Below are 25,004 nucleotides of genomic sequence, written 5' to 3' on the forward strand. Positions count from 1 at the left end.
AACTAAAATTTATATTATGTTTATTGTAACGAATGTTTTAAAATTTAAATTATCATTTGTTAATGATTGAAAACCTTAAAGTTACTAATTATCTAATTATTTTAGTAATGTGTACATTGCCTGAGTTTTTCATAAGACATTAAAAATAATTTTAAATACTTTTATACAAACAAATTGCTTAAATACTCGTATAAAAAACAGAAAGCATTTGTGACATTTAGTTGCACTATTGGATACATGTTAATATTATTTTTGTTATAAATATTTAAAATATTTATAAATAATACTTATTATTATGTCCCTGGAATTTTATCAGTTTATGTAATGCGAGTTTATTACAAAGAGGGTTTATGAAACCCGAATAGTTTGTTAAAAAAAGATAAGTATTCCTAATATTTACAGTACCGTACCGGTGGATTATTGTGTTAGACATTTAAATCTTTTTACACATTCTATATGAATAGGTATTATGGTACTATAAATTAGTATAATACTTAAATATATTTTTTTAACCATATTATATAGTAATAAATTAATAATAAAAAAAAAAATTGTAAAATATACATTACGCACAGTATTCATAGTGCTTTTTTATATAAGGTACTATTTTATTATAAATAGAATATAATATACACACGGCAGCTATAATGATAATTTATATTCATTTATTGTGTATTGTAATATTTTCTATGGTATGGTATGGTATACCGTAAACAATTTTTTATCCATTTTTATTTACCTATTTATATTTTTGGCAATTTAAATTTAGAATTGTACCTATTCATTCATAATACTATTGGCTATTTTATTTTTATAATAAAATCAGAATTTTTTGTCAGCATGCCTGAATTTTAATAGTGCATAAGATGTTTGAGATTACATTCTGTGAGACATTTTATAGTTGTTGGCAAATGGTAGTTGGTCATAGCAAGATGACTTAATCATTACAAAATTCTGTACTTCCAAGAACAATATAATGTGATTAAAATTAATAGTAGATTATTTTTTTGCCTATACAAATGCTATTCTGACTGGCTTTTGTTTTTTCGACTCTTTTATAATAATGATTAATGAGCTTCATTCCTCACACTATACTTGTTTTAATAACTTGACGGTTGCACCACTCATATTTCATGAGTTAGGAATTCTTTAGAAAGTCGCCACCTCTTTTGCCTTTAGTAAATTATGTTTTATTTCCCTCAAAAATAATGAGCAAGCAAATTCAATTTTTCCTCGCTTATCCTTAATATTTTAACTCTCAAATGACATTATTTAAAAATGCCGTTGGTTCTATATACTCGGAATTTCTCGTGTAATAAAAATGTATACAGGAGTTGACGAAATTAATCAATTCATTTTGACATAATAAATTGATCGTTTTTACTTTCTATAGCATACTAAAATTCAATTTTATTATTGATTTGGGTAGTTTTTTTTTATATTTTTTTGTTTTAGTTTCTGGTGGACCAAATAGTGTGAGTTGTAATGAAATATATATGAGTACCTAGTAGATCGAGAGAGTTGATTTTATAAGGTGATCATTAGTTTTGGGTTAACATTTTCAGGTGTAGGTACCTAGTAAACAGAGATATTTTGTTTTACGTTTTATTTTATATGATACCATATTTAAAAATTAATTAAACTATATTGTTTCTTTTACTTCAACACTCAATGCACCAATTAATAATTAAATTCGAGTTTACCATAGACATGTATAAAAAAAATGAGTTTAGCCGTTTATAGGTGTTCACAATGACAATGATTTTTATCTTATCAGTTAATATAACATTTTTCCTTGTTGTGGCGTCTTTTTATTATACTTGATAATGTATCCATTTTTTCTAATTAAATATTTTTTAAATTTACTTTTTGGCATGTTTAGTGAACTAATTAAAATGCAGAATATAAAAAAAATCATGTTCTTAAAATTATTATTATTTGGTGGAGACTATATTTTTCGATGAAAAGATTATTTTATTTATTCACCTCATCTCATCAAAAAAAGTGACAAAGATTAAAGTTTAGAAAAAGTTCTTCTATTGAAGGGGCATGCTGTGTAAAGTTTTAATATCTTATCCTACCCTTTTGCCATTAGAAGCCATAGACATCCGTTCGACACGTTTCGAACCATTGTTATAATATTTCAAATGTGATTTTCTACCTTCAACTCTGAACTTCTATCATTTTCTTCGCGCTACATTATAGTAAAACTGTACGCATAGTGTTTTCCAATTCACTTTGCCATACTGGTCATGGCCTATAAAAATAAACGTTTTTGGATTCATGATCGAAAAGTTCCATTAGAATAAGTCGTGTGCATAACATGAGGATATAGGTTTTTATTTTATAAATAATGCAAAAAAGGGAAACATGCGCCTTTAGTCTGAATCTTGAAAATCGCATCTTAGATTTATGAAAAGAAGAGACACTTGTTGAAGGTAGATCGTTTTATTCACCATTTATATGTAAGCAACCATGACATATATTATTGTGAATTTAAGTGTTGTATGTTGTCTTCCTTTCATGATTACATCATTATCCAGGCTTTAATAAAGATTTACTAATTATGAACAGTACAACTTAGTTATTAATAAAGGTATTTATATTCAATTTTTTTTAACCTACCTTTATTCGTTTTATCTTAATACAGTTTTAACTACACATAATATTAAAAATATACTAAATCATGTAAATATATTATATATAATTATTATAATATTATATCTATATATTCAATAAATATTTTTATACACATTAGACATAATTTGAAAATCTTAACCAATAATATATAATAATAATATTGTATATTTTATATAATAACATTATATTATACAGCTATCTTTTTCGTATAATTTAAAAATGTGGTTTTCAATATTGTATAATTTAATAGTTTCAAAATGTTGAATTTAATTAAAAATATGTACCTATATTTTGGGTGTTAAATTAAGTTAAAATCAAGATGCTTATTGAAATTACATTTATGAAGGTTAAAACTTTGTGATGAACCCGATATATTCATTGGGATCCGTTTAATTTAGATAAAAGCTATTGGTATGTAATAAACACAATGTTTATTATGTTTATACATTATTTAATATATATATCAAATACTAACACTTTAAATATATATATGACAATCCTTTGAATGAATGTATTTGGTAATTTGTAAATGTTTCGGATGTGAACGAATAACTGTAGACATATTGATTCAGTGATTACTTATACTATCGTAGGTTCTAAGTAATTGGTTCGCGTATTGGTAGCTAAAGTTTTTTGAAAGTTGATGAACCGTACACAAACTTACAATGAGCCTGCCGAAATCGAAATTATGGATAAGATTATTTCCAATTCGTGAACGTGTGGTAAATGGTTTCAAATAAAATTTAATTGTTTGGAACTCGAATTAATGGGACTGTTAATATGGCACATTGATATATATTGTAGATAATAATAATTAATATTTATCAAAGTATTTGTGTACTATACTCGTGTGCTATTTGTTTTTTCTTGTTATTAGACTTTTTAGAAAAAATCTAGTTATAATAAATAGTTATATTATTATATAGTTTCTAGTAGATACTTATCTAACTCAATGATGTTTCAGATATTTGTAGAAAATTCAAACTTTTTTACTATTCTCTGTCACAGTGTAGCCCCTAAATACGGATTTGTTTAGGATTTTTTTTATTGACATTTCATTGTTGTAATTGTTCTAAATGTCTTATATACCGATGCGTACTTATGTTATAACGTTTGTAGTGTGTAATATACAATCTATTCGTATATTGTGTTTTTAAACGATTCAAAAATAATAATATAGGTTTTTTTAAAGATGTGCAGTCTGTACAAGACTGTAGCAATTATCGGACACGCGGGCGACTGTTTGTATAGTACGGGAAACCCACCCCCGACCTTACCCAACCTGGACCGTGTCGGCCGCCTGGTTGCGATAACGACGGCCGAGATCGAACGAAACAAAAAATCGGTTTCCGCGACGCCTCGGCCATCCGCGGCGGTTTGTTGGCCGTCCAGGTTGTAGGAGGGAAGGGGTTGCGTAGAAGATAGCAATTTTGATTCAAATCTAATCGCGTGCGCGCAATCTGTACGTAGCTGCAGGTGTCGCGTGGGTGTTAAACACGGGTGTCCGTCACGCGAAAAACACATGCGTTTTTCTTTTTCTCTCACCTCTATAGCTACAATTGGTGGGTCTTTGTATTTTTTTCGCAGGTGTCGTCGTCTTCTTTGTCGTATAGTGCGCTGGAACGACTATTTATAATAATAATATACTATAACGATCGCTCTAGTTTAAGTATCGTAACGTCAAGGGTGGACGAATGACCTCCGTCGAAACCAAATTCAAACCAACAAACACACTCCATTAAATATCATAATACAATATTGTATATTGTTATACATGTTTTAAATAATTTTCGCCGATCGATTTTCTACGGTTAAACACGGTAGGACGACTGTCATTCGAATGACATTGCAACTTCCGTCGTCGTCGCCGTCGCCGCCGCCGCTGCCGCTGACGACGGTGTGCTGATGGAGTCGCTGGAGCGGTGGATGCGGGTGGGCGGCAGCAGGACGCCGAGTAACGTGGTCGGCGAGGTGGTGGCCGGCGTGGGAGGAGGCGCGGCGGCCGCCGTCGGCCAGGCGCCAACGCTGGTCTCTGCCGCCGCCGCCGCAGCCGCAGCAGCAGCCGCCGCCTCTGCCGCCACACAGCCGACGCCCGGTGTCGCGGCGCTCGTCCGAAAGGGCCGGCGCCATCTGAGCGCCACTTTCTGCCTGGCCGGCGACACCATGGAGGGAATCATACAATGCCTGGTCTTCCTCAAGGCATTTTCGGTACGTTTTTTTCTCTAAAAATTTCTGTTAACCTGCATCGCTGACGAATGATGATTGATAAATCACGTGTTTCGGTGTAAAAAACCGATTACGTCCGTATGTCATAATATTATTATTATAGTGACATCGAATTTTCAGTGGCAACATGCATCAATCCTACAAGACATATTGGTATCAGATAGTGCAAGTGTAGCGGTTTTGGTACATACAAAAACATATTTTGCCCGATATTATAAAATTTTAGGTTTTGTAGAATTAAAATTATAATTTTCTTGGAAGGGAATATGTGAACATTATATAAACGCGGTAAACAAGTATTGTATATTTAATGAATTTACCCAGTTGAAACGAATAATACATTTGACACGAAGTTGTTTAGAAAAAAATCGTGCAAATGTAATAAGTACCTAGTATTGTAAATTCGTAATATATTTAAAATCGATTTTTTAAACTCGAGTGGTACGTACAATAATTATTATAAATCCTTCAAAATATAAGTTCTAAGCTACAAAATGCATATTATACAGAAACAATTAAATTTCGAACCGTGTTTTTTTTATGTGTTGTTTCAAAAAATATATTTTAATGCAAACATTATTAAATTTCTTTCACTCGGCGTTATAGGTAGGCTATTTAGCTACATTTCTGTTATGAGTTCATTTCGCCGGTATCTCAATGAATGTGAACCATAGATATCTTAAGACTGGATAGGACATTGGGCTTATCGACTGAGACTAAAGTGATACAATTTTTGAGGTTATAAGAGTTCCTTAATTATTGATATATGTAAACACGATTTAAAAAAACAAAAACAAATAATAAAATCATGAATATGAAATAACAATTTAATTTTTTAATTATAATTTATAGCATATTATAATTTAATAATCATAATAATTATTATAATTTTGTTACCTAACCTTAAAAAGCACTGTTATTGTCTATCTTTCTCGTAGATATTGAACTTCCTTTCTTCCCCAAAAAAAGACCGCAACCTCTTACGAAGCCAGTATAGGCGTGTCCTATCAATTCTTATAATATCTATGATGTGAACTATAAACAAAATTGAATGAAAACATTAATTAAAAAAATATAGGTAACAAGAAGTTTGAGTTGGCTAATTTTGAACGCCGATGCAAAAAACTACATAAATATTGATTATTTATTATTTTATTATTTCGTAGTATAAATGTGTTTGTTAATTATTAGATAGGTACTATTGTTTTCGTTACAGGTCATTACTGCACATACCTAATCTTTGTAAAGCCAATTCTTTATTTAATAACAATATATCCTTTGTAATTAATATAATAATGTGTTTACAGTTTACATCTATTTTTATGTCATCATCATTTTTATTAAATTAAATAGTACATTTCTATTCTTACTTCGAAAATTATAACTGTAAATAGTACCGAGGTTTTTACTTTTTACGTCTTTATGAGGTTTAAGTACAAAAAGGGTCTAAACAATTAATGTGTTGTATCATGTCCAAAGGGCTTAGAGGGTTAAGGTCTTAAAAATGTCCGCAATGAAAAAGGTTACAGAATGACCTTTTTGCACGTGACCAAACTGAATGTCAAACACAACTTAAACTACAATCATATTTAATTGTATATTTATAATAATATATAAAAACCCAAGTATAATACTATAATTTGTGCTGGATCGGGGAAAAATATTTATTTATTAAATTGATGATGGTCTTAATAAAAATCTGACAAACAAAAGATATCATTTTCATGTGTTTATTTGAGAATGATACAAGTTTATTTCAACTTTCAAAGGGTTCTACTCGATTTAGTAAAAATAAACTGCATCGAATGCATAAAGTGATAATGACGTCACATGCATTTATCATAGAATTTGCTTACTCAATATATTTTATAATTGCGTCGACACTGAAATTGATCTATATAAATCTCTTGTGATGTTTTGACGCATTCGATTTATGTTGCTGCTTCATTCGATTTATATTTAGGAAAACGCATTTAGCGTAACAATAATTAATGAATAATTCTTTTTATGTTGCCGTATTCAAGAACATAAAAAAAACAAAATAGAATTTATTAGTAATTCTTAGATTATTGGTTTGCTATCTATTGTACTTATACTAAGAAACAATGTTGAAGGTTTTAATTTGACTATAAAATAATATACAAGTTTTTAAACCTATCTGATAAAATTGTATTATTTTGGCTAATGAAAGAGGATAAGATACATGTTTTTAACCTAATTATAATATGCATAAGTAGCTCAATAAAATGTGAGAAACTAGTCTATAATTGTACTTTTGTAATAATTTAACTTACTCTTTATGTAAGTATGTACAATTCGCTTTAATATACTTATGATTTAATAACTTTAGACTGTAATATCGTATGATATGTAACTGTAACAAATATAAACTAGATTCTAGAACCTTGTTATTGTAAAATAAATAGATATAATAAATATTAATAATACAATTATTTAAAAAAATAATTATTTTTTGGATTATTATTATTATTATTATTATATAATGTTTCTGTTTAATAATAATAACATTTTTCAATAACAGTTATGTTACAAAATATTTAATCTGAGTACCTTGAGACAATTTATAATAAATATAAATATATAATTTGATACTTACAATCCTTATATATAGTATATTTATAATAAATACAATCATATTTACCTGCTAATCATTTTATTAATTCTCGTTTTTTTGTAGATATATTTTATGTTTAGGTAGGCAAATAATTGTATTGGAACTATGTATTATTTTATAATGTAGTTTTTATGTTATTTCTAACCAATACAATTTTAAACAAATTAATTAATTTTAATCTAGTATAATAAAGTTGAAACTGAATTTGAATTCCCGATATATAGTGCTTTGACATTTGAAATTTTAGACATGATTAATTAATTCCATTATGTTAATTGAGAAATGTGAAAACTGCCAGTTGGTTGGAAATTATAGAACGATACATAAACGTGGCAGCAAAATATTCCTATTGGGTACTTACTGGGTAGTTGATTTCTGGTATTTTTATTTTATATTAAATATTCATTAATTGTTATGACAATTCAATTATCGCTGCTTTGTTATCTTGTCGCGTACATATAGTTATAAGTGGAATGGGATTAGACAATTAATTTTTGTTTTGGGTAGTTTTATATTATTGTCATTTAATGATGATTGAATATATTTATAAATTTGTAAATTTATAAATGGACGATAGTAATTCAAAAATCTGTATACCTAGTATTTTAAAATTGATGTTATGATTTATTTAAAACATTTTAATATAATTTTCTTTTAGTGGTAGTCTAAATATTAAATTAAGAATAGATTGTCTTAATGCATACATATTACATATTATATTCAACGACTTAAATTAGCCTTCTATTTATGGACAATATTAATCGATGTATTTAATTTGATATTATTTTAAAAGTTTATAATTAAAGTCGAGAGGTGTATATTTGCTTAATATAAATAATTTATATAATCTACAGTTAAACGACATAAATGTTTCAAAGTAAGTTATGAACTTCAAAATTGAGTCCCGTTAATTAGTCTATCTCACTGATGCGTTCTTTCTTAATTTAAGGGTACATTTCGTGCTGCTCTTTAACCACTTTACTAAAACTTTGAAACTATAATGTATAAAAACCTCAAACACAGATAGTAATTTTCGTGCTCATTTTTAATTTATTTTAAATAACTACGGTGATGTTAAAGTTGCTAAGTTTATGTGCTTCTGATAATTATGAAATTAATTAACTTTTCTTTTCTTGTTAGTTCAACTACTTAACCTTTTGTTGTCATTGATTTCAAAAAGTTTTGGTTTTTTTTTCAAATCACATTTCATATTGTACGATTAACATAATTTGATAATTGTTGACATTATTGTTTTACGATGTTTTGAAGACTACCTCAGTTCTCTGTTAGTTACTTCAGCAAAGAATGGGAGTATAGAGTAGATTTGATGAATACCGTTTCCAGTTCCATAACTAATACAATACCATATAGTGTGTACTGTGTATGTATTCATATATATATTTAATATTTGTACATACATTGCGTATTTATATACAAATATATTATATATATTTATATATGTAGGTACATAGGAAAGCGATGACTCTATGTGGAAATGGCAACTGCGTTGACCGGAAAAGCAACGCAACTTTGTGATTCCACCTCCTCTCTTTGCCTCGACCAATCCGCACTTTACGCAGCGGACACCGATTTACTGGTCATTCAACTATTTCCCCTTTTCCTCTCTTTCAACAAGACAATGGGTCGCTATAATAATTTATGACTTGTGTGTTTTTGTGACAGCTTCAAAATTTCCATGTGGTTTTTCACGGTCCAATACGTATTTAGTTCTTGCACACAAATTGTCACTATTACGTGTATATTGTTAAAATATAATTTGTTTAGTTTCTGCAGCAAATGAAAAATAATTTTAAAACTGAAAGTCTTTGCTGTATAATAATTATTACACTTAAGATAACATCCAATATTCTTTTATATTGATACTTAAATAAAAAATAAATAAATATGATTAGTAATTGTAAACAAAGTGTATTGTATTGCTCAAGATGAAAACCAACTTTTTAATGTGTATGTTACGCAATTGATTTTGTAAGCTGGCTATTGTCGATTTACGGATTAACGGTAGCTTTAAAATCATGGATACAAAACTTGTTTATTTTACCATAGCTTTTATTTTTTTATAAAAATATGTACTTCATAGTTTGTTACACATGGTGGAAAGATGATAGTTATAATCTATGGACATTTAAAATTTAAATTAAAAATACATCAAATACATTGAACATGATTTTAAAATGTCGAGAATATAATTTTTATTTCATAGGACAATATTACTTTTAATTTATATAACTACTGAATTTTCTCTGCTATTTTATTGATATGCGTAAAGAAATTTTAGTAAATGTTTTACAAAAAAATATTAAGGAAATAGGTAGACATTTTTAAAGAAACCTATCTTATTTTATTTTTTAAACTAAATCTTATATAGCCTAGTTTTATTTGTTTTTTATTTTCAACACCGTTTGTATAATTTATACATTTGTTTAATGAATTTCGTTGTTTGGATTACTTATTATGATATTGTGAAATAGTGTATAAATGTTGCGTAAATCATTGTTGTTTTTCATACGAAGAGCAAGTCATTAACTTCTCGATCGGTATAATTTTCTATTATACCGGTGAGGATGTTTAGTTACCGGCCAGAGGGCCACATGCGGGTTACGTGTAAAATATTACGCGGGGTGTAAGGTTAATGAATATCCCTTTTTAACCCTTAAAACTGTTGTTAAATTTCTCGTAAACGCGCACTTTGATAATGGCCGTGCGATGGTACTTAAGATTGATGAAGCTATTACCTAGTGCCGATATTCAAGCAGAACCATTGTTATAGTTTCTTAAAATATAATTTTTCCATTTACAATATTTCTGGTTTGTATTATATCTTCGTATCATATATTATTATATTATTTTACATTGCTTATTTCTTAATAAGTTGTAATAAGAATCGCCGTATTTGTGAATGTGTTATAATCAATATAATTGATCGAATAGTAAAATATAATATAATATTCATATTATGTAGGTATTCCTAGTTATCAACAAAATTATGGAATAGTAATTTATTTTGTAAACAATGATTTAAAAGTAAGAAATAAAAAAAAATGGATTTTTTTTTCACTAAAATTTGTTTTATGGTAGATTTTTTATATTTTATGTTCCCGGAGGTGTAATAATGTAGTATTTCCTGCATATTTTCAACAAAATAATATATTTCAATGCTTCGGTACATAAAAATGTATATATATTTTTAATATTGTAAAAATTGTACATCTGGATACAAAATATTTGAAGTTATGCTTACTACCTATATTCACCTATATGAAATTAAATTAGAAATAATAATAATAATTATATCAGCACAATAACAAAAGTTATTATTATTTCTTTTCGCATAAATATACTGATATAATATCACTGTATAGACGACATTTTATAGTTACAGGATTACAGCCACATACTTGTTTGAAAGTACATAATATAATACACTCCTGTTTAAAATGTTTACTCCTTCCATTTTTTTTTATATAATTGTGGACCAAATAGATGACATAAAATATTTCAACAAACAATATTATATTATATTTTTTATTTTTTTAAAAGGAAAAATGGCCAGATAGATATTCAATTAAATAATAGCTGTCTGTCTCACTGTAATGACGCCAAGAATTAATTGCTATGCTTTTAAAGTGGTTAAAATTATTTTTGCCGTTTATGTTTTATAGTTTTTAAAAACTACTTATATACCTATACACAATAATATACATTTTAATTCCGTAAAATAGCAACAATTAGCGGCTATTACCTTATTTGTAATTATTTTTTATTAGAGTATAATATTACTTTGATAAAATAATGAAATTATAAATGTAAGGTATGAAAAAAAACTTTTTCGACATTACTTTATCGTTAAAATTAATAATTCATAAACAATAATTATGTAAACAAAACGTTATAATGTAGCCTAAATTAGAAGATACAGTGACATGATGCGTGGGTGGTGGGTACTTATATTATTATACGTTGCTTGACTCCTCATACCATATTGCTATGTTGTGAACCTATTGTAAATACGAAGTCAATAATAATAACCAATGCATTTACAAACTTAATCAAAGCACAATTATATTTAGGGTTTTTCGTTTTTCAAAGTGCTTATAAATAAATAAGAAACCAAAAGATGTTTTAAATGTACCAAGAATGTTAATTTTTAATGTTATATAAAAAAAAAGGGGAGATAAGTGGATGTCGCTCTGCTGTACAGTAGGTTACAAGTGGGTTAATGTAATGGATGGTGTTAAATTTGAATTCAATGATATAATATCATTGTATAAGAAAAACGATTCTGAGCGAAAACGGTCAGTCAGCCTATGATATTATCAAGTATATTTGATGATATTATTGTGAATAAAGTAATTTATATATAACCTATTACGTGGAGCCTTGTCTTAAATTTTCAATCCTTAGCCATAAAAGTTAAACATTTTATACATTTTCAACTACAAAATAATTAATAAATTATAAATTTGATAAATGTTGTCGAAATTTGAACTTTAAATACTTATAAAAAAAAATTGTGCCTATGTATTTTTAATATTTTTCAACTGCTATTAGAAAGATATATCAGGAGCTTTATATAAAATTTTCACGCTTTTTTACCCAACAAATAAAATTTTATTGATATTTATAGAAAAAAAAACTAAAAAAATTGAAAACTGACAATGTCCGTAAACAGCTCAAAAAGAGTCAAAATATTTTCAAAATTTTATCGTGTATAGAAAATGCTAATATAAACATTCAGTCAAATTTGCATGTCCTTACGGTCATTTGTTTTAGAGTTACACCAAAATCAAAATCGATTTTCTCGAAAACAGATTTTGCGTAAAAATTCTCGTTTTTCCTTAATTTTTCTTTTGTTTTTCACGTCGTTTTTGAAAACTACTGGGAAATTTTTACTTTTGACCCCCCAAAGTAATAAAAAAAAAATCAAAAAAAAAACACACATCATTGTAAAATCAATACATTAATCGCTTCGCTCAGAATCTAATAAATAGATATTGCAATTATAATTATTATATTTAGTACCTAGCTTCAAATAAATAACTACATTTGACTTTGTTTCACAACTTGTGTTATATTTTATGTTTTGTCCATAGAGAATATTGTTGATAAGTTTTACGGTTGGAATTGTGAGGGTTAAAACTATATAAACATTTTAGCGGGATTTTCGGAGTTGTTAGTTAGTTTAGAAATGTATAAGTTGTTATCTATATTATATTAGTACTATGAAAGCAAATTACACCATTTTAAATTACTTAACTTCTACCAAAATCATAAACCAAGAGTTAATAATTTGATCCTTCCAAACCACTTACGGCCTATGTGTACCTACCTTGTTTAAATTGAGTACAACAATCTGTTTTGTAAATTTCGGCATCACACATTAAATAGAAGAAATTCAGTGAGTCATAAAAAAATAATTGTTAGTGGAAATGTAAAAACTCTGTATAATATTGTTAACAAAACATTTTTTTAAAATGTATGATTAATATTTTTATAAATATAAGAATTAAATGACAATAGTGTAGTAATTATTGTTCTTTTTTTTTCAAAAGAAGTAAAATGTAATTTGTAAGAACATCACAAATAGTGTTCAAATTTCTTAGTGTTCATACTATTGATATATAGAGTGTGGTATCGTATGTGTTCATATGTTCTGGTTGTCAATGATTTGCTTTTGAAATTATGATAATTATATAATAATTTATCTATTGTTCATATAGATACCTATTTAAGTAATTTAATTTGACTTAAAGGAATAATGATAATCCATGCAACTTTCCGTTATTATTGTTATTTATAATATAATAAATCTAGGTATAGATATATTATTTTAGTTAAAAATAGTAAATATGTTTTAACCTAAATCTTAAAATAAATTTAAAGCATTCGTCTGTATAAATATACCAATGTCAGAAATAATAAAATTATTCCTCTTTTTTATTAGCGCATACACAAATCGGACGAAGGCATTGTTGATGGGTCGTTACTTTCTGTTTCTTTACACACAATCCTAATCACTTACCTTTAATGAAGTTTACCATTAGCATACAATTGTTTCTGTACAAAAGATTTCGCTTTGATCTTGTCACGTACGACTTGGTAGTGCGTTTTGCCGACAAATCAATACAGCTAGATGGCCAATGTTTACTAGTCGATTCGTTAATGTTTTTTATGCTTGCATTTCTTTTTAAATTATATTGTTTGTGAAATATAGTATAACGAATTATATATTTTAAAATTTGCACATCGATGCATCAGCATTGCATACGTATATTAAACTAATTGTAATTTATGGCATTCGAGTTTAATATCGTAAATAATTTTTAAGAGTCTTTGGGTTCTTAAGTTCTTTTTTGTTCTGATTTGAAACGTCATCATTGTTCCTGATTTTAGATCAACTATGCGATATTTTGGAGAAGTCTTACTCTAATATCACATTTCTGTAAAATCTTATGCAGGAAGCATAAGTAGTTGCGGATTAAAGTATTTTTCAAAGTGTAAACACTTACATCGATTTAGTACTTATACCTACCTACGTGTAGACGAAACTTTTGTACGTGTTTTTTGATATAAAATGCAACTGAAAAAAAATCTAACTTTTAATCACTTCTATACTACATTCGTGTGTCATCCTTGATACTTCCCGATAGCAATTAATTCCGACAAATGCGGGGTTTATTTATTTAAAGTTACTGTTTGCGAATGAGTACAATGTGATGGTAAACTTTATTCAAGTATAGTGGTGTATTTCCATTTTCACAGAATAAATATTTAGCCAAAAGACTAGTGTAATATTTCGTTTCATTCACTCGACTGATTCCAATATAGGACCTCGGACATCATTCATTATTATTTACTTATAGTATTTGGTCAGATTGCAATTATATATTCCTATAAGAATTGTTTAGTAATAATATGATATCGCGTGGTATAATAGATTGGTTCTTAATTGATTTAATTTTAAAATATTATATTTATGTTTCAAAAAATAAATAATATGGTGTACTATTGAAATATGTTGTAGGTACTCATGAATAATAAGATATCTTTACTCTTTGTGGTTGTACTTGCTATATAATTGGTACATTTATAGAAATAATTTATACATTTTAAATTATTCATTTCATAAGTTGGGTAGTAAGTCGATTCCATATCAAGATATTAATAATTGACAAATATAAATACTATTAATAATTAATGTATTTTAATTGTTTTGTATTGTATTAAGCTTTTGAAGATTATTGTTTCCCATTAATAATTTAATATGTAAAAAAAATTATAGTTATGAAAATGTATGTATTGAAAAACAAAAGAAAATTCAATGATTTTAATAAATATTTTATTACTAAAGTGAACTTAATTTATTGAACTGCCGCTATTTCTTTAAATATATACCACTTTATATATCTAAATTTCTGTTATTGTTGTTCAGTATTTACAAACATAAGTTATAGTAAATTACGTTATATCGGAGTATAACGTTATTCACCAGTCATCATTACCGTAATTTATAGGATATGGTTATTATCGTAATTTTTTAGTGAATCATTATCACATTAATAGCTGTATGAAATGGGAAATGTTGATAATAGCAAAATACGTACGGGATATTTATGAATTAATATTATACAGTTTGTCAAATGAAAAACATTCCATGAATGAATGAGACAGGTTCAGGTAAACCCGCTAATTAAGATAGATTAAGAATAGACAACCAAAAAGTTGTGATGTTGGAGTTGGAGTATAGTTGGCAGAACATTAAATTACAATTGGGTAGTGCTCAGATTTATTGGACAGTTTTGTTGAACTTCATTTTCGTTGGAAACGAAAAGAACATTTTTCTTTAGAAACTTATAGGTTGTGAAAATTTTTCTCGGACACAAATTTCGTTCTCGATTTATTGCATTCTATTGGAGCACTCTCCAATGTCGTTGGAGTTATTTTAACAAATTACAATTTTTGCGATTCACCTCAACAATATAACATAACTTTGAAATAAGTTGGTCTTGGAGGAGGCCAACTTAAGGACGATGTGATTATCTAGTCCATATTGTTTATATCTCGATAATTACCTATTTGTATTTGGCCATTTACGTTAATGACCGGTGAATAACTTTATTTTCCGAGTAACGAAATTTACTGTAGTATAATATAAATATATATATAGACTTCTAGATTCTATATAAATTCGTATACCTAATCTGTAGACAATATCATTAGTCGTTAAACGCCTTTAAATGATTTTTATAAACGTTCCTTTTACGGTATAATTTTTCTCCCAAGAGCTCTTCATAAATCCATTATTATTATTTTTTTGTTTTTTGTTTTATGACAGCGAGTTTCTTTTCCAAGTATCTACTCGTATATGTGTATTGTATGCATGTGAGATCTGTAGTAGTGGTTATAACTGTGTTCGGTTTAATACTTTTTTCCCTTCTTATACTCGCAAACAATAGTTACAATACAAAAGCGAACATAATTGCTTTGCCGGAAGAATATAACGTAAAAGTAAAACCTGTCTACAATTGAAACGTTAGTGTCGAGACGAGAATTCCTTATACCAAGTAGGTTATATTGGCTAATTTAATAAACATGAAAAATTCAAATTCTAAAAATAATGGGTTTGTTTTAATATATAAAATATTTATTTTTATATTTTTAACATTTATTAATAATTTTTTTCTCACATTTACAAAATGTATATAAGATTTTTAATTTTCGACTAAATAAACCTTACGATGCCTAGATATTTGTGATTTAACGAATAGTAATTATATAATTATAATAATAATAATAATAATAATTTAGCACTAACATTTTTTTAGTTTTTTTTATTTTTTTTTGTGGCGGATTATGAATTATAAAAATAACCTTATATACAAACTAACTGAGTAACAAGAATTTTTTCGTTTGTGTTTATCACTACAGGAACACCATAGTCTATATTAAAATTTTCAATATTCAGTGAATTTTACAATGCACCAATATTGTGTATTATCTATACAGACATACAGTTATAGGTACATAGTTTATCTTATTGTCAGCTGAAGTGTCAAATGTTCTACATCGAAAATTAATTTAAAAATTCAAATATTATAAAACCATTACTGTCACATACAGTACTCAGTACCAATGTGGGTATTTTAAAAACAATATAATATCCAAATCATATTTGTGATAACAAAAAAAAAATTAACATTTCTTTTTTATAGTTTTGAAATATTTAAACATTTCAAAAATGAATGTAAATTTTTATATTAAATATAATAGGTACAACAATATATTTTATGACATAATGTCGTATAAAAACTAAAATTATATATTTTTATCTAAGTATACTGATTTGTATACTCTAATGGTAATAGATTATTTTGCGACTATTGCTTTAGGCCAAGTGGTAGCCCTTGGTTTACATACAGACTGTTTTTTTACGATGTTTTAATGTCATGGAACCTAAATATACATTATTTTATTACGTTTTCGAGGTTCTATTTTCTCCGGATTTTACTTCCACATTACATTTTAGAAACTCGCCAAACATTAATGAAAAATCCTTAATAATATATATTGATTATGTAAGTACCTACAGTTTAAATTTTCAGAGTAAAAATTTGAAAAAGTACAAAAATTAGCTACAAAATTGCCAAACACAGTGTAAAACATGAGGAAGTACGGCTTTGGGAGGGGGGCAAATAACCCCCCCCCCCCCCCCCCCCCCGGAACCCCACTGGGTAGAAATAAAATGTATGTGAGTATGAAAAATACAGCCAGTACATATTAAATAGGCAGTTTAGGTATTTTGTAAACACTTGCTTACTCAGCTTCATTATTATTTAATTGAGATTTAATGCGTTCTAGAGTTTGTTATATTATAATAATTGATGTGTACTTTTAATTTGCGTTGCTAATTTTAATATCGTCGAATTGAATAAATATAAAATATTTGTGAAAAATACATGACCTCTTAATTAACTAATATATAATATTTTATTCAAATAAAGTACGAACTATACAAAAAAAAATAAATATTTTTCGCCAATAATTTAATTATTAAAATAGGTAGTAGGTATCAATCGAAATCATTTAAAAACGATATGTTTTGATGTATTGTGTGTTCCATAATGTAATAATGGATTTCCTAATTAAGTTTATATTTATGTTGTATTTAAATACATTTAAATAATTTATTATATAAATATATTTACAAGCATTTTGTTTTTGATATTTTTTTATAAATAATTTGGAATTTTTTTATTCTCTGTCGCTTCGATGACTATTTGAATCCGATTTGCCAACGACAGACTTGACGAAAGAATAGTCAACGGAACTCTTGAAAACCTTTCACTTACCTATGTGTATAATATTATTATTACATATATACTGCATTGTGAATTGTAGTAAGTATACTGTAGAAATAATTTGTGTGTGGGCTTTGTAACAGATGTCAATGCGGTGGTATAATACTAATCGTGACTTGGAAATGGATGAGATGTTGTTTCGGAGTCGAAGTTTTGCTTCTGTGAGTGATAAATAGTGTTAAATAAAAGTCAACTGCCGGATTCGGCCAAAACATTAGGACGGGTTACAAATGAAGACAAAATGCCGGCAGGCTTAACGTAGCAGACCCAATATGGAAACAGTCTAATCCGTGATTTACACTCCACCTTTCCCTTCTGTCTTTAAAATGTTATTTTGCCCTTCTTGTAGAAAGACACTATCTTTTTAATTCTGGAATGGACTCTGAATTGCATTGGTGTTTCTTCTCCAATACCGAAACGAGTCAACCGTATTTTGTGATTGAGAAAAAAACCAAAAGGGTTGAAGAAAACGTTTTTTGATAATGATTGATGAGAGTTATTTGAAACATAAGGTAAATTTAAATTCGTTCACCAATGTATCACGTTTATTCAACATTTTTTTTCTGTTTTCAAATTCTGTTCTTTTATTTTAATTATATTTTATTTGAAAGAATTTATTTTGAGATAAACCTAAGAATATCAGTGTACCTATTTGAATTATTCAAGAACAAGGGTTAGATACTAATTATTTATTTTGTTGGAGTAACATGTTATATCTGGGTATTATTTAAGAGTTAATGGCAGGTGTCTACACAATATTCATCTTCGAATAGCTTTATAGCTGCTTAATTTACATTATATTAATGCATAAGAATTTAGAATACAATATCAGATATTATATTCTAATGGATTTGTTAGGTATGTTTTTAAATTGTATGTTTGTTGAAATTTGACGATTGTGTTAATAAAGCGTTGGGAAATTAGGTTTTATATTTTTATAAATATTATTTGTATTACTTTGATATTATTTAATCTTTTAATGCCGTTGAATACAATCGGATAACTCTAATAAAAGCCGTATCATCTAATATGTTACCGTATTGATATGGTTTAAGAGGACAATTAATGATCTATTATAAATCTATTTCTTTTAAATGTTATTTTATGTTGGAGAGTATCGAGACTCTTGTAGATGTAGGTATAAGTAGGTGTGTCTTGTGTGTTGTGACATACATTGTTTATGTCTATAGAGGCCATTTATCGCTTTTGGCCCTCGTATTAAAAGGGCGAATGAGTCGTTTTATCAGTAGTCGTTGTCTAGAAGTCTTGGCACCTCTTTTACTTTGACGATTTATCATGAGCATTTTCTACCGAATCCACGTGGTAGTCTAATCGTAAGCAACCATATTTACTATCGATGACTTCCGTTTAAGAAAACAAAAAATATTAACATTTTATTATATTATAATGATTATTTATGAGTTCATGACCCATTCGTCATTGATTGTACTAAATCGACATATACTTATATCGCTTTTAGTGTGAAGGAAAAGAAATAAAAAGTGGGTAAGTAAATGTCACTCTGATGTACAGTGGGTTACAAGTGGGTCACTGTAATGGATGGTGTTCAATTTGAATTCAATGATTTAATATAATTGTATAAGCAAAACGATTCTGAGCGAAAACGGTCAGTCAGTCTATGATATTACTAAGTATATATGATGATATTATTATTCATAAAGTAATTTATAGGTATATTAGCATATTTACGTGGAACCTTGTTGTAAATTTTCAATCCTTAAGTATAAAAGTTGAACATTTTATAAATTTTTAACTACAAAATAATTATTAAATTTTAAATTTTAAATTTGATACATTTTGTCAAAATTCGAACTTTAAATGCTTATAAAAAAAATTGTTCCTATGTATTTTTAATATTTTTCAACTGCTATTGTAACAATATATCAGGAGCCTTGCATTAAATTTTCACGCTTTACTATCCAACAAATATAATTTTATTGATATATATGAGAAATAAAACTAAAAAAATTGGAAACAGAAAATGTTCCTAGACAGTTCAGTACAATTCAGTAAAATTTTCATGTATCTAGTATCTACAGTTATTCGTTTTTGAATATCTAACAATAAAATAACAAAACCGCTATACGAGAAATCGAGTATTATATTATATTATAGTATTATATTCATCCAATATTGTAAAAACATGAATTTCAAACTCTCATAAAAATATTTTATTTGCTTGTAAAAATTATTTTTTTGATAAAGGTAGACAAACTTATGAGGAATCTTGTATTATATTTTCAAATCTTAGATTTAAAAAGAAAATTTTTATGAATTCTCAACTCAGAATAATTTGCTAATTTTTGTGATTTTTCTGTATTTTGTCAAGATTTGAACTTTAAATGCTTAGAAGCAAAAACTGTGACTAAGGATTTTTAATATTTTTCAAATGTTATTGCAACAATATAGTAGGAGACTCGTATGAAATTTTCAAGCTTTTTTACCCAACAAATAACGTTTTATTGACATTCATAGAAAAAAAGACTAATAAAATTGGAATCAGAAAATGTTCCTAAACAGTTCAAAACAAATCAAAATATTTTGAAAATTTTATTGTGTATAAAAAATTCAAATATAAACGACCAGTAAAAATTTTATGTATATAGGTACGTTCATTTGTTTTAGAGTTACAAAAACAATCATTTTTGGAAAACCGATTTTTGCGTAAAAATTCCTGTTTTTCCTTAAATTTTATGTTGTTTTTCCCGTCGCTTTTGAAACTATTGGGAATTGTAAAATTAGACCTCCTGAATGCATCAAAAATATTCACTTTTCCATCGAACAAGATACTGAAGTTGAAAATCGAAGCATTATTTCGACTACTTATCGTGTACACAGGCACAAAAAAATAAAAAAAACACATCATTGTAAAATCAATACATTCATCATTCCACTCAGAATCTAAAAACTAAAATAAAAATTAGGTAGGTAGGTACTAAGATAAAATTAATATATTTTTAATTTAAAATAGTATAAAATTGAAATGGCCGATAATGAACTCCATAAAAAAATATTTTAGGGGGACGGAGTGGCCGAGCGGACTAAGGCGTCGGCTGCGACGCAATCGACCCGAGTTCGATTCCTCGGCCATGGGCGGCATTTTTCTTCGGACAAGTCACGGTGTCCGGAGAACAAGTGCCGACATCCCCCACCTGGGCATGGCAGATACCTACGGGTGTCCACTTGAAAATCTGCCAAAATCCTCCCCTACAAATAAACAAAACAAACAGCTAATGGCCATAGTTGCCGGGCTTAATGACCAATTAAAAAAAAAAAAAAATAATACTTTTGATTATTATTATTATATTTGATTAATATTATTATACTTGAATAAATTATAACTTAAATACGCTGTTTGTTATTAATTATTATACATAGGAGGTAAAAATTGTCAGTTCTTAGTACTTTTCAAAATTAATGGGGAACTAAATACTGACATTTGTTAATAATTTAATATTAATATCAAAACAATAGTTTGGTAATCTTGGTTACTCAATGACGAGGTACACCAGATTCCTAGTGTATAGCCAAGCAGTATTGGAGTATATTTATTTATTTATTATTATTTTTTATTTGAACGTCAATCGAAACATTAATGGTATTCGTGTGAGGGATAATATAATGTTTACGCATCCGGAACAAACTTTCACATATCCTATTTATGAAATCTAATTCTGCTTTAATTGCCACTAAAGAGGAAGATAAGTTTCCTCCGGTAGTTCTAATTACTTATTAAATCCAAAGTCAACTGCGTTAATGAATTTCGAGACTAAATTTTTTTAATGATATTTAATTACATCCAACATAGTTTTTGTTGACTTAATTGTGATGAAATTGCAACGCAATGTATGTGGCTTACCTACCTTAGTACTCGTTTCTGAAATAATATAGTCGTTGAAGTAATAGAGTTTATGTAAATTTGCCTACTGTAAGTTTCTTTATCATGTTTAATTTTAAATGTTTCCGAGAAACGTTGTTACTGTATTGTATAAAATATGAAAATTAACTCTATGTGATGGTTACTGTTAATAAATTAAGAAAATTATCAAAATTTAATTTTACAGTCTTATTAGCTGTAACGATACATATTATCTAATGTTTCATATTAAATTAAAACGTTTGCGCTTCCTTTATAGTAACAATTCGTCTTGATTTTCCATTAGCAAAAGTATGGTACATACTGGGTATATGAGTGTATGTAATTACAAATTTTATTTTTTTTTTTTTTTTAAGATTTAATGTTGATATTTTTTGACTAGTAAATGCAAAATTTAATTTTTACCTCATATAAGTTTAAAATGACAAAATATATTTTATTGCTGAATAAAACATTTTACATTTTTACATTTTAATGTTGGAAGATTATCAATAACCAAGCGCTTTGCGGTTTAAATTTAATTAATTTTAATGTTTTAGCAATTTACTTATTTTATTAAAATATGTTTATCAATATCAAGAACAAGTTCTAGATAAAAAAAAGTTTGGAATTTTATTAGCATAATTCGAATTTAAATTTGTTTAGTATTATTTTTACCATTATTTTGTTTTGTATCTGAATTCATTATAGTTGATGGGGATTTATTTAATTTTTATAATTTGGTTTAATAAATTTAGGTTTTTCATACTTGTATTGCATTTTATTCATAAAATATTCAGATTTCATTAAATATATATTATAACTATTGATTAAAATTTTTAATGAATGTTTATAATTGAGTTCATTATAACTTATCGACTGTTAAAATATACAATCTATTCCTTTTTTTTTTTTTAGAAGCGTTACGACAATTTAATTATCATTTAATAATTCTCCCTCTTTTAGCGTTATATATATAAAATAATATATTATACGTTATATAAAAAAAATATATACGCTATATAATATATATATAATATATATGTATAATATATATACCATCGTTTTATTTTTTTTATACATTTTCAAATGTTTTAATAATTCATCAATTGTTTTTTAATTCACTTCGACAAATCGATATTTTAATGCAGAATTATTACATAACCAAATATGCATTAAGCTATTTTCGTAATATACTATGTATATTTCTCTGTCACACGTTCACTCTCTCTCACTCTCTCTCTCTCTCTCTCTCTCTCTCTTACTCTATTTTTACATCCCCATTCTGTGAACGGGTGGAAATTACATGGTTACATCACATCGCTTTAAATGAGTGGCAAGAGGTGATCGTCGTCGGGGTAGTGGTAGGCCATCTGGTACCGGTATATATCCGGCGATAGAGGGGATAAATAGAGTTTATATGGACGCACGATATATGTATATGTATATATATATGTTCTATGTTTATGTACAGTGCCTATATAATATATATATATATTATACGCATAAATCGATTTGTGGGATTTCGAATCTGCCGTTGCCGCCGTCGTTGAGAATAACACCGCTGGAGGCGAAACATAATCCTGTGCAGTTTACAGATAATCTGACGGCCCGTAATAAATCACATTATACGTTGTGGAAGGCGTTTGAGGTAGAGGTTGCTAGTTCCGCCTTGCCTGTATCGACGGTATGGGTGGGTGGACGCTAGCGAAGGTGTAGGTTCTGCTGTGTATTGGTCCGTGTGCATTTGACGCTCAGGGCGAATGACAATTTCGCTAACACGCAATTGCCACCGCTGCACTGTGCACTGTGAGATTTACGTGAATTGACGACTTAACGAGAAAATACGTTTTAAAATAAAAAATAAAAATCATACCCATATATAATGTACACGCATCTAAAGTTACGGTTTGATGGTAGAAAATTCTAAACTACCCTGTCGAAGAATCTGGCGAGTCGCGTTTGGATATGACGTAAGTACCTGTCGCCGTATGTAGAGTTAGTACATAACGTTTCTGTATACTACACACATACACACACATCATTAGACAAATGGTACAGGGTTGGTAGGCAGCCTCGTTTTTCGTCCCTATCTCTGGACATGTCGTCGTGATGTATAATATCTATTCGTAGAAACTAGAAATAGTAAAATAAAAACAAAAAAATAAAAAAATAACCGAAAGTGCTTAACCGGTAATCGACGACGTATATGTAACACTATAACAGTATTTCTGTTCATGCTGCAGTTTCCTAATATTCGAGTTTAACTATTTGCGTTAGTACCTCCTAATTAAACTATAATTTAACTATACATATATAATATATGTATCAAAATATAATACCAATCTAAATCCCTGTCTTAAAAACTATATAATTAATTTTCATTTTAATAATCGGTGACTACCTATCCTGACGTATTCCTATATAACATATGTAACAATGTATACAATTAATAAGTTTATTTAATTATTTATGTCAGACGGTCTAAAAAAAATGCTCTTGAGATTTAAATATGGACGTGTTATTGGTTTTTTTGCATTATGTATACCATTGTATTATATTTTATTATTTATGAACTTAATATAATAACTATAGTAACAAATTCGTCAATAAAATTGAAAATTTATTTTTCGAATAAGTACGCGTATAAATATATGCATTTATATTATTAATATATTTTTTCAAGCACATTTCATTGGAACACGTGCATCCTTTGTCGTTTTAAACTAACCTTTAACCTTTGTTTACTACGAATTAGTGGATAAATGTAGTTGACAATGGCATGTTGTTTAATTGAATTATTACTAATTTTTTTTTCATTGGCGAAAATTATTTTATTACTAAAATGGTAGTGTATTTTAGATAAAACATTATGTGCATCACATATAGTGTGTCCATCTATATTTGTATTAAAACTATCTTAATAATATAATAAAAATAAATACTTTAATACAATTTATTTTTTTTTTAATAAACGTTTACCTATCATTATTATTAGTTTTTTCTTTAGTGGACGTTTGTTAATGGAGAAAATATATAAGACATTGTTTGCTTTTATATATGGTTTTTTGTTGTTTTGAAGTTTTTCAAAGTATTGCCATTATATTGACAGTTCAAAATAAAAGTTTGATTTTTAAAATACATTTTATATTATGTATAACATTTATAATAAAATATTGGTATTTTAAATTAAAATTAAAATTGAAGTTTTTATTTTATGACGAAATATTTAGATTATCTTCAGTAT

The 25,004-nt window shown here is 27.4% G+C and overlaps 1 protein-coding gene across 5 annotated transcripts in view; it reads left to right on the plus strand.

Annotated features, from left to right (window-relative positions):
• LOC132950760 (neurobeachin) overlaps positions 1-25,004 on the plus strand; it is a 258,518-nt gene that overhangs the window by 34,634 nt on the left and 198,880 nt on the right. For 3 of the 5 annotated variants that reach the window (XM_061022310.1, XM_061022311.1, XM_061022313.1), the window contains exon 2: positions 4,228-4,848. The exons of the other annotated variants lie outside the window; for them this stretch is intronic. In XM_061022310.1, coding sequence (XP_060878293.1) covers positions 4,546-4,848 — 303 coding nt within the window. In that variant the 5' untranslated portion in view covers positions 4,228-4,545. The remainder of the gene's footprint in view (positions 1-4,227; positions 4,849-25,004) is intronic. 5 annotated transcript variants of the gene reach the window in all.

Source organism: Metopolophium dirhodum, chromosome 8 (genome assembly GCF_019925205.1).
Source record: "Metopolophium dirhodum isolate CAU chromosome 8, ASM1992520v1, whole genome shotgun sequence".
In the NCBI taxonomy this organism is placed as follows: domain Eukaryota; kingdom Metazoa; phylum Arthropoda; class Insecta; order Hemiptera; family Aphididae; genus Metopolophium; species Metopolophium dirhodum.